Source organism: Varroa jacobsoni, unplaced genomic scaffold (assembly GCF_002532875.2).
Source record: "Varroa jacobsoni isolate VJ856 unplaced genomic scaffold, vjacob_1.0 scaffold_234, whole genome shotgun sequence".
Taxonomy (NCBI): Eukaryota; Metazoa; Arthropoda; class Arachnida; order Mesostigmata; family Varroidae; genus Varroa; species Varroa jacobsoni.
Genome location: NW_019213136.1, coordinates 196,570 through 209,026, shown reverse-complemented (window position 1 = coordinate 209,026; position 12,457 = coordinate 196,570). Strand labels below are relative to the sequence as shown.

Below are 12,457 nucleotides of genomic sequence, written 5' to 3'. Positions count from 1 at the left end.
TGAATAACCTAGGCCGTGTGTAGCATTTGCGGTTCCGTTGTTTACGAGCGGTGCTCTTAATGAAAGATGAAGCGGAACACGGCTGTCCAATTCTGTTTGAGTGGGCATGCAAGTCCGCTCCTGTGTGCAAATGGCTGTGATCTTCGATTTTTGATTCTTCGCGATTGTAAAATCGATCGATGTGAGGTAGCGACACGCGGCACTAATGGCTGACCCCGGAGTAGACGAAAATCGTGTTACAACTTTTGTTCAAGGTGTAGGAGTATAAGAAAGACGTATAGCACGCTGTATCTAATAATATAAGGGAAGTTAAAAATTTTTTTTTGTGAATGTGATATTATAGAGATTCTTCACTAAGTATACATTTGGAGCGATTATTTGAAATGTTTAAAACCCTTATAGTGGGCATATTGCGACAAGTTTCTCCAGTTGCACTGGTGCTGGGTTCTCTGTTATTGACAAAAGGGCAAAAAGCCCTGAAATGGACATTAAATGAATGATCTTGTATCGGATCAATGTCAACCTTTTTACCGGTGACGAAAGTTGTAATCGGGAAGTGAGAGAAGGTTCTGAAAAACGGCAGAACATGTAGGTTCCTTCTCAGCTTACACGATTATGTTTTTAATTCATGAGGCGAAGCAATTACGCGAAATTGAATATATGATATTTATTGTATTCTTACTATTTACGAAAGCTGACTATATAAAAGTATTCAGGTTATTAACTTACAACTTTTGCCATAACTGTTTACTTAATATCTCTGCAATAACTATCTTATAGAATATATATAGCGATCTAGGACTCCGAGATAGAGTAGAGCTTGGCGAAAGGTAGATAATAAACACTCGAATTTAGGCCAATAATTCATTCTTGATTCCAAATAATAAAGTGACGTTTATCATAAATATAATTTCCAGAAGTTTACTGCGGGGTTAATACACATAGCTCCATTCCAGTACTCCATTTTGTCGGTGTGTGGTGGCTCCAGTCAGATCCTAAGGACCTAAATCTGGTGTGCAAAACTCGCTAATGTAATTGTATAGTAGAAACTTTGATATACTAATGAAAATAATTTATTGTTGCAACTATGTATGTGATTTTGTTTTTAAGAACACTCCATTCACAAAGTCTTGCTTTATATTGTCCTCTGAAGCCCCTTTTTTACAAAGTTCATTGCGTTCACAGACACAGGGTCCTTCTTCTAGGTACTAGAGAGATCTAATTACTAAAATGAGGGCCCTCTCAGCTGAGATAAGCGAACGCGGCTTACAAAACGGCTTTCGAACAATTGGGTTTTCGCATAATCCCAGAAAAAAGTTCTATCGGACTATAGATACTATTATTTCCATTGTAGAGTTTCTAGTACTTTTTAGTTGCACCGTGCAGCAGCATCTGCAAAGTATGAACAACTTTAGTTAAATACACCACGATCATATAATAATAATTTGCTTTCATATGCAAATCAAAAGCAGTAATACACGTATTGGCTTGCAACCCTATTATAGATAGATATGGGAAATACCAAAGGTTGCAGGTTTCAGTGAAGTTCACTATCAAACCATTAAATCACGACGATATAGACAAGAGCAGGGTCCACTACTTCCATGGGTTTCGAAAACAATCGTACGCGTCGTTCACTGTGGAGTGAGTCTCCCAGGAGCGGTCGTTGTCTTGCCAGAAGGTTCAATGCACCGGAAAACTTAGATCTCACTGCTCCTGTGCCAAGCCCATACCTCTTTCCTGGCCAGCTAGTAGTGGTCAAAACTCTCGATTGTACGTATCATTTCTGAAAACACGCTCACCTGCCATGTGGGCAGCATCGTAGCGGCCTGTTGCCTCAACAAGGTTTGTTATCGCCAGAATGATCGCCGCAGTAATGGGCAACGCTGCCTAATCGACGATCCTTTCCGCCCCTCATTATAGTTCAATCGTAAACTAGCAGCCATATGTCTTACTGAAGAATGCGGGATAATCGAGTTGTTTATCGTGCACGGTCCTGACTATGGACAAGACAGATAATCTCTAAGAGAGCTTTGTTGTCATCTGAGGTTTTTCATGAACGAGTGCATCGGCTTCAAAAGACTCACGAATTTATTTTTTATTAGCGAACGTGCCAGAGCGAACGAAGAATAAGTAGTGAATCAAGATAACTGGATATCTTGTCATGGTTTGATAAAAGTCAGCTTTGATTTTTGTTTATATCGGATTGTAGATCTAAAGTTAACTAAGTGGTGTAGTACAAGTAGTCTTTATTGCTTCAACGGAACTCTTGTCAGTTACAATATCGTGTCAACGTTTTCGAGGTTGACTTGTAAGCAGATTGTGCAGATATCATTCCTCTTCTCTGATTCCAATCAAATGATACAATCTGGTGATGTATCTTGAACGAAATGTTTCTAGAAAGGATAGTGATAAATAAATAGTAAATGCGGCCAAAAGGAATTACACGATTTGGGTTAACGGACTACTCGCCCGGTGCTCTTTGTCCTATAACAGGACATGCGACCTTAAATCATGTCTTTCATAAATGTATCTCACTTCAGTGAACGTTAATTAGAGAAATGCGTGAAGTTCTGATAGCTGCATGAGAAAGCTTGTATTTTAATGGCTGAAAATTAAGCAATGATACTCTTCACGCGTACTAAAACTAATTTTTTTTACTTGTAATATGACGAAAAATCAGACCAATATATAGTACACTATACTACGTGCGTATGTAATCGATCCTATCAAAGGCTTTATTCAAATCGAAACAAAAACAGAAAGCATCTAATTAAAATGGTTTAGATTCGTTCGGCAAAAGCGATCAAATCTTAAGTGAAACTAGTTCTGTTCGTTTTTATTAAGGTAGCTAGCATCAGTCCAGGGTTATCTATGTATACTACTTCAGGACGTACTGCTTAGGACGACTACAACGTAACAATGGCGAAGTAAAGCATAAAAGACAGAGATTGCAAGATCAGCTTGTATGTAGTGTACGTTTTACTTCGTTCTGACCAGCTTTCCATTATAGCTTCATGAAGAGGAATAATAGAAGCGCGACTTAATTTTGTTAGTTATAGGGAAAAACTATGATTACAATTGAAATAGATACGAGATTAAATACCGCTGTGTTTATTATTGATAGCTATATGCATCTTAATATATTTACCAAAATCACATACCCTATGTGTATTTGTTATAGTAAATACCAGCCCAAATTTAACTATAGTCATTCTTAAGCGTTGCGCGTGTCCAGGCAGCCGATGAGTCCAGCGAGTAAGTTGAACCACAACTTTTGTTGTTGGCGGAGGAGTTGTTTAAATCTCATAAAGGTCGTCATCATATGAATGTCACTCATAGAGCTCACGATTTTGTTATCTAGAGCTAAAATAGTGTCATCGTAAGTGCGCCACACAGTTACCAAACTTAAGATTAGGCCGTTCGGTGTTAGTTGGCTAGCCTTGTGTTGCCTTTTAGCCAATGAAGCATCTTTTAAATCATTGATACGAATTGTCACTTTAAATATCATAGCATCAAAGGTGATCGTCGAATGCGTCTAAGTAAACGGTGCGTTTGTCCTGGAAGCTGGCAAAAAAGCTGGTTAAATTAGTGACATGAAGAAATCGTTTATTTCTAAATTCGACATTCAAACCCATCCTAGGTTGAAAGAAACGTAAAATTATATTCCTAACTTTTTTCAACCTGGGAGAGGAAAGGCCCGTATTTTTTGGGAAGTTCTAAGCAACGTCATTGCTGCTTCAGTTATATTAGTTCACCAAATATTAGGCATCGTCGAAAAAAGTCGCGCGTAACTGATAGATCTCCATCGTTTCGATTGAGTTACATTTACTTCAGTTCAGTGAGCAAAGTAGGGACTGGCGGAGCCCTATCTAAATTGGCCAGTCCTCGTGCCGACATCACACGATCGTCCGAAAAAATCCACTACGTGGGCTCGAAGTCGGACAGTTTTACGTTTCGAACAGCTTGTTTCACATCTAGGGTCACATGTCCTTAAATATAAATACTTGAATAAATAACAATACTTAAATAAAACAAACAATTAATTAATATGCGATCAGGAAGCTGGTGCTATCCCATTTTAATTTTCGTCTGCTTATTCAGTATGGATATGTTTAAATGGATACGTTACATAATGTGACGTGCGTGCGTCCCTGTTGCATGCCATGTGCTTCTGTTACTCCTAGCGTAGCGTCAACGCTGCATCCATAGTTCGAGGGGCAGTCGTTAAAAGGAATTGTGCAATGGTACTGTCACATCGAATGTTGAAAACTTAGCATTCGTATAACGTCCTAGCCCGCACGCCACGAGCATAGGCTCACTAATATTTCGTTGAATAAAAGTCAACTGTCGGGTTTGATACGCGAGTCAACCGTACGACATAGCCACTGACGTCGCTGAGTAAGCTAGCGTTAATTTGTGCGATTATATCCCTACGAACTTACTGCGCAGATCGAATTCTCGGTGTATTGTGCTCAATAACATTTTGGGTAAGTATAGAAAGCTGTATTAATCAAGTGGCAATTTTATCTGTTAATTAATCCTCTGTGGTTTGTATCTAAAATGTGCCGGCTGCTGTTCGAATACCAAATTTTCATCATCTCGAAATTCCTAAAGAGGAGAAGTTTCTTAGGCCCTAAATTTGCTCAGTCAAAAAAAAACTCCATCAAATTGAGACATTGGCGCCATTGGCAATTGATTCAAAATAGTAACCGTATGCTGAATGTAATGTTTTGTGTCCCTTATGTACGGTATACTCCCTCTGGCGTGCTTCCAGCTGCTGTTAATAGCAAATGTGTTGGCATTCCGACGCGGAGGCAGTGCTTCCGACTACGGGGTAACTACTTGTATCGATGTGCTCACCCATACAGGCTTATGTTCATAACGGTGCAGCTCATTTGTGGCACGACTTTTACTCTGTTTACCATCGTACGTGCTATTTTCCATCATCGTCGATGGTAAAAACCACTATTTGACAGAAGCATCCGACTAGAAATTAGATATCTGGAAAAAAAATCGAAAAATAAACCCAGCCGAAACTACTGGCTAGCTAATGGATATTGATTAGATATCAGGTCGTGGGGACTACTAAACAGAGCAAAACATACCGAGTAACTAGAGGTGGTCACTGAGCGTTCACATTTGGCAGGACTTACATTTTAGCTCGTTACCATTTGATGACATCAACTAGCGTGTCGTCGCACCCAGCGAACATTTCGACGAAAATATTCACCAGATATAGCTAGTTTGTAGTTATCGAGACTTTTCGACGCACTAAATGGTTCCGAATAACCTGATATTATCGTGGTATGTGATGCGCCTGTCGCCGCGCAATTGTCCATTCTAAAGTATTAGAGAATACCCTTCTTTTGAATGCCCCTCCAAAAGTCTATGAAGGACCTTTCAGAGGATATGAAAGACCTTGGGAGAACCTTTCTACTTTTGCGTTCAGACATTTTACGACTTTTCTGCAACACCTACGAAAACGACGCAGTTCTACTCGACGACGAAACTAAAGCAGTGGGAATTTTTTTCCCGAAATACTCGTTATAACGTTATTAGAATTGTCAAAGTTCGAGGGTAGGTTGCATTCGACGGAAACACGTAAAATGTTGGATACAACGACGATCACAAAGATCCTGATCAGTTCTGATATCGTTGTAAATCGTTGAGATGCAAACATTCGGCCGAGTTAAAATCAGCTGTGGCAAATCTAATGTTGATTTTATAGCTTGCAGATAAAAGATTCACATTCGTTGGATTATACACGTTTTAGGTTTTGCCTCTCGACCCTCATTATGCGCTCGCTTATCTCCTTACCAATTGATTGATAAAACATTTTCTGACTTTTCTCACTTTAATAATTGGCAAATGGGCATTAATTTTAACTACGTAACGTGTTTCACCAGATGGCGGTACGCCCACAATAAATAATGTAGTGTTGTAATCGGATTAATCCATTTATGTGCTTATATATATATATATATATATATATATATATATATATATATATATACATAGCAAATACTAATAATATCGAGCGTAGAGGACGTAAAAGTGGAGACGTTTGATGAATAGTAGGTCAAAAGCTTGTACAAGGCTTTTTTATTAAGCCTACTTTATTTATTAGCCTTTTCTATTTTTATATAGCTCTATGGTTTAATTGAAATGAAGATATCTTGCAATCCTCGAAAAAAAAGCTTAAAATGAAAATCTCGGTTTACAATAATGATAACACGAAATTTGTTTAATCGCTTGCTATATGCGAAGGAGTATTTGCTTCACCTTACATATATAAAAGGCACACTGCCTTTAACATACCGTTATGTACGTGACAGTTTTCTGTTTTACAGTGTTTTAGATTGCAACCAACAAGAACAACCGGCCCTATATACTTCTCTACCTATGTACTTTTCATACCCGGCAAGTCTAAGTAATATTAAGCTGCTGCATAAACATCGAACGGATTTGCCTCTGTATATTTCGATTTTACGTGTCACTAAGATTAGCAGACAAATACGTTAACTACTGAGCTATCACGGGGACGGAACCGACTTGCCTGAGAAAGTAACGGCCTAATATTCCCCACACCGAATGACAATGATAAGCGGTCAAAATGAATGTAGGGCTATAATATAAATGAGTGGATGGATTATACTGTGCAATCTGACTGCCTGCACGTGAAACAAGGCAATGTGTCATTTCAGCCCAAAGTGAACGTATACCGAAGTGAATATCTCAGCACTGCTCAGGATTGGCCCAGCTCCATGAAAGTTTTTATTACATGATTTGATCGTAAAGGGCAAAGGACTAACGAATCTGACTGTTTACCGTTGGGATCCATGATGATCGACAGAAAGCGTTTTTAAGACTTCTTTCTTTGTCTGCGTCTGGATCAGTTTCCGGTTTTCGTTGCGCTATAGCTGAGGACTGATCCTTTTAATTCGTACATTGTACTGCAGCGAACATAGGTATTTATGTGCGCGCCCTCTTCTCGTTGTCCATAGTTTGAACCAGCGTATGACTCATGATGACGCTACGTTTTTGCTCCCTGCTCCTGCTGTTGCTCGAAATGTGTTTGTTGGCGTTGCTGTAACCCTGCTGAACGAGCTGCTGCCCTGATTGTGGTGCGCATGCGCCGTATTGGTTCGCGGTTCGCCTCAGTTGTTTGCTCGGCGTAACGATCGTGTGTGAATAAGAAGCAGGCGATGGCAACGCTAACCGGTGGCCATTACCACATAGGACCCGCGCAGTTCTCTCGAGGCGACGGCGGTCCTGTCGCCATCATTGGGGCGGGTAGCGCCAAGTTGTCAGGGACGCTCCGAACAACAAACTATACGCTTTGACAGCGTCCGGTATTTATCCACGTTCATGCGTTCATTTGACTCGACGGACGAACGGACTAATAAACTTACGACGGACTAAAATCTTATCGTATAAATCGAATCCGTACAGAACATGAGCTAATATGGTGCGTCATGCTTGATTGCTGATAGAGCCCCGGTGTTACCCGAATAGAACGCCATCGAGTTAGAGACTCAAGAGTAATATATGCTCGTTAACGTAAATACAGGTAAAACAACGACGCATATCGATAGGAAAACGTCACGCTACACGGGACAATTTGTCAGCCATTGATTAGGCGGAATTTTTTTCGCGAACTTAGCGATTCGTCTATGCAAAAGCTTATTGCCGTTGCGTTGTTACTGAAACCATTACTGTGTTAATCGACCGAGCATACAAATTATTTATGCTTTTTTTTTCATTCTACTTTACCACGTCGACTAGGCTTAACTGCAAGAGTAAATATTAAGCTTATTAGATTCCAGATGAACAGCATTCTGGCATCGTTCATATGCATTATCCATGAAAACAAACCTATGTCCCTATTTCCACGAAGTCGACAAGACCCGCATCTCTCTACAGGAGCCATCCGAATAATCGCTTCGAGCAGAAAATGTACACTCGGTGGCCAACTAGTTGTTACCCGCGGCGATCGAAACTGCTTAACTGAACCTCTTAAGCATTAGTCCGGGTTTCGTCAGTATAAGAGAAGCTCTCCAACATGTTAGCGGACATCCAATTCCGACTGTTTTAGATGAACCGGAACACCAAACAGAAACGCACAAACGTGCCTCTGTAGTGCGAGGCGCAATGACAAGGAGCTAGCACTTTCTAAAAGGACTCCAAAGAGTAGACCAATTGTAACTCTAACTAGTAACAGGATCTCCTAACGGGTAGCTTTAGTAGACTGGACAAGCGAGGATTTCTATAGAAGGAATAATGCAACCTCTTTTATTAAAGTTTATGCTTGCTTTGTTGCCTTCGACGTAAACTCATCTAATTGATCTTAGCACAAATGAACTTGACGGAGCTTTCTTAAGCTTGCTGCATTACCAATGATCTGAATAGCTTTTGTTGTACACCTCGCATATGTGGTGGTTGACCTCGTTGATCTACTCCATCCGCACTATATCTTGCGAAAACAGTTTTCAAGTGAAATTCGAAATATATCAAAAGAGAGAGCTGTATGATCGGCGACCATGCAGGTTCGTCAGTCACGTGCCCTGCACAAAGCGCTCAACCTTTCCTGCTCGTTTCGTCCGACTCTGCGTCATCTACGTGTTCGGCAAGCACCAACTTGAGTACATATGAGAGTCTATCTGACGACTCCTAGAAAGAAATTCGTGAAGGTGTAAGTTATAACACTTTCCAACGTATACGTTTCCAAGATGGCCGTAGACATAGAATGGGATATTCAAACAGTTTTGCGTCAGCGAGATGGCCGCGCTTCGGCCTGACGGATTTCATCGTCATCTATTTCCTGTGCTCGTTCACTGCCGTTGTATTTTGTGTCCTCTTAACGGTTGTTCGCTTTTCGCTGTATAGCCTTTCTTTTTTTTTTACCAAATATGCAATTCTCCCATAGAAACTATTCATCGCATGACCATGATTAGTTGTAGTTGTTGCCACTGCTATTGTTGCGGCGCGACATCTCGTGCCTTGACACGATACAACACGCGCATACGGACAGCAGCTGCTGCTACTTCTGCCTTTGACCCGATGTTTCTATCAACTTGTTCAGTTCAGCAGCGGTCGATGTCGATAGGCCCCTGGTTGTTTCAGTCTGCCCGGTTGCCTGCCTGAGCCAGCCGTCCACCGCCGCAGCCGGCACCGGTGCTAGTCTGGTTTCTTGCTGGGTCGGCTGGTGCCTCCACAAGAGCGAGAGGAGCCACCCGCTCGGCCGTGGACATTGCACTAGCGGCCCCTTTGAGAGAGGGTACAGTGAGCGCCTTCGCGGCCATAACAGTAGCCATATGTGTATTTTTGCCTGAGCTTCTCTTGCGAGACAGGAGTTGAATAATCGATCATTAGCCTTTTTTTACGCGCATTTATAACAGTACGTTCACTTTTGTTTAAGAATAAACTGCAAATTAGCCGTGGAACACTGAGAAAGCTCGATTTTGTTCGACTGCATTCTATTTTTTTTTCACTGGCCCGTCTTTATCTGTTATCAGTTGCTAGGTTTCTTCATTTAATAGATACTACAATAAAAAAGAAGTATAAGTATCTTACTCATGGTAATCTACGCTGTTGGTTGTCTTCGGCGAGTATGAGCTTTGTCCTGCTCAGAATGATACTTGTGTCATATTGAATCGCACCTTATCCACACAATAAGTAATCATCACTGTAAGTGCCCAGAAATATTTTGCTTACCGACTTTGAGCAACCATTTCTGCGTATACAATTTATCTGCTCAAAGTGAAACCAATTTCATACAGCGTTGAGGTAGCAAAGCGGCGTTTTCCATCGGCCCATCACCGTGTGCCGCCATCCGCCACACCCCCTCTTGCGTCCATAGTTTTTGCGGCTGACGTCTCTTCCTCCATGCATTTAGCCTTCTGGTGGCAGGCAGTAGCAGTCTTGCTTGTCCTGTGCTGCTGAGGTTCGTCACCCCCCAAGTTCTCGCCAATAAGCTAGGCACTTTTCTACCCAGACTCGGGTACGCCCAAAACGTTCATAGGCTTCTCCATATGCTGTAGACAGACGTGCAGACATTATTTCTCGCTTATTGTGTGCGTGTTGACTGGGTTCAGCTGCACAACGGAGGGAATAGTGGAATTGAAATGATGTGCCTTTTGCTGCTACTCCTCATCGCTGCTTTCCTATTGCGGCTACGATAGCGACGGCTCCAAAATACAACTAGCACCGCTGTAGCAGCCATGCGGCTGCCGGGAGCTGCCCGAGCTATGCGCCTATCTGGCACAGCAGCAAGTAACGTCTGCATATAGAGACCTGTGCATTTATTGCGCTGATGCGTGAACGGTTGGTGCACGTACAAGTTCGGAATTCTCACAAAGTTTGCTTCACTACTCCCACTGGACTTCGCCAATTTGACAGGGTAAGTAGAGTGAACTTCGGTGTTTGATCTTGTGGACTCTGCTGGCCGTTGGTCGCGCTTGATCCTACAGGTGCTTCATGATCCCGTGCTCTCCTATTGGTAAGCACCGGAAATCGTTCTACTTCTGATCGAGTGCGGTATGCTCTTCGAGCTGCGATGGCCTAACTAGTGATTTGAGTAGGTTAAACGCATGTCCTGTATCTACAAAAATGGTATCTGTGTACGTTGAGCAGGAGGAGGCCATAGATTAAGTCGTTGTTGGGCTGGGAATTTCGTATTTTTCGCGGCTGAAGGTTGTGCTTTAGTTGATTCATTCTAGCTATAAGCGTTTGTAATAATTCTTTGTTGAAGTTGGGCATCTCTGCCAGTGTATTCGTTGAGAGCGAGATGAAGACCCTGAAGAAAAACCATCCGGACATCAGATGTTGCCGGTTAGCTTCCGCGACATCATGATCCGCGAGAGTAACGGCAATTCGCAAGGACGCGTGATGTGAAAGTGATGAGATTTTCACTACGAAGACGAAGATTGTGTTGATGAGAGATCATGATGACTTATTTGAATGGCGCTTTGCAAACAACATGGTATACAGGTAAACAAGTATGCTGAGTGGATTATCTCTGGGTTGATTGCAGGCGGTGTCGTTAAAATGTTTCGGATCGAGGAGAAAGATGGCGACACATACATCTACAGTGTTGTCAACAAAAAGCTACTCTGCGTACTTCGGGATAACCGATTTGCGACGAAGGTATCTATCGATATAGAAAACAGATCAAGTAGCTGTTTATCGTAAACGGACGAGCGGTTTTTTACTTAAGAATAAAAAGAAGTGATATTGTATTCCTATATGGGATTGAGTTATAAAAACGTGTTAATTGCTGATCGGTTCAGGACAGTACTGTTGTTGATTGCCGTCAGATCGGTCCCGTCTGCATCGGAACAGGTTTGATCGCATCACGTCACCTGCTTTGTTGTTTGCTTCAAGTTCTTTTCCGCCACTTAGAAGAAACATTTTAAGCATCTATAATCATCGTTTAAGTGTATGAGGTTTCTATGGCGCTGATGTGTCGGCTTGTTGTAGCACTGCTCCTTCGTGTTCTTCAATGGGTGCTGGAGCGCGTTTTACATAATTTATTTGTAGGACGACCAGCGCGCCAAGGCTTTATTTATGTGCAGTTAGCATTGTCGCCGCTTTCACAGGCCGGGATTGACTCCTGCAATGTTTGGCATCACTTCAAGCTTTGCACTCTTTAGGAGATAGGGAACAATCAAAACCGTACCAAGTTATTGCGCCACTCTATAGGCAGCGATATGTTAATTAGAGCTGAAGATGTTTTTCCGGTGGCCTGTGTACCTAATACTTTTGCTGAACTTGGCCGAAAATTATCACATAAATTTCGGCCATCACGCTTCTGCTTTACAGACAGGTTTGACATTCGTGGACACCAAGATTGTGTCGGTTCACGAGTCGTTGCGAAGACGCGAAGCATTAAAAAACGGTAAATATGAGTCGAGCTTGAAGAAAAGTTCGTTTCCAGTACGTCTCCCTCCGGAGGAGCCGGAACCACCCCGCACGAAGAAATATTTCTTATCGAAATTTGGGCTTCAAAACGTGCAGCGTCAACAAAAAATCTTCGAAGATCTCCGACCATCAAAGACATTTCTCGAGGAGGTTCCATTCTCATCAATAACGGGCCGTAGGGTAATGAAGCTGAGACCCACTAACGTCAATCCGAATGAAGTGAGTGTTTGAAAGAATGCAAAGCAGTTTGTATTTAGCTCTTAGATTGTCGATCACTGCCTTTTTTTGTAGGACGGGTCTAGCTCATAATTTGTAAGTTTGTTAATGTCATTACTCTTAAAATCGGTATTTCTTAGCATAAGAGTTGAGACCGTTGGTGATTTTTTTTTCGTTCTCTCGATAACGGCCGAGAGGCTCCAGAGAGGAAAGAGTTGTCATTCTCATTGAAAGCTTACTTCATGCCTGACGTTTAGTGTTCACATGGGTAAGCTTGCCGCTTTGGCTCTGAAGGTCAAACGGTCTTGGATGCGGCAAC

The 12,457-nt window shown here is 41.9% G+C and overlaps 1 protein-coding gene across 3 annotated transcripts in view; it reads left to right on the top strand.

The window, feature by feature from the left end:
- Positions 1-4,148: 4,148 nt before the first annotated feature.
- Positions 4,149-12,457, top strand: part of LOC111273909 (uncharacterized) — a 23,111-nt gene continuing 14,802 nt past the window's right edge. Inside the window, exons 1-3 of one of the 3 annotated variants that reach the window (XR_002688105.2) lie at positions 4,149-4,490; positions 11,036-11,148; positions 11,824-12,141. Coding sequence is in view for 1 of the 3 variants with exons in the window: in XM_022855944.2 (XP_022711679.1) it covers positions 11,050-11,148; positions 11,824-12,141 (417 nt within the window). In the remaining 2 variants the exon portion in view is untranslated. Of the gene's footprint in view, positions 4,491-9,913; positions 10,403-11,035; positions 11,149-11,823; positions 12,142-12,457 lie in introns of those variants that run through there. The other 2 variants (XM_022855944.2, XR_002688107.2) reach the window with 2 other exon arrangements.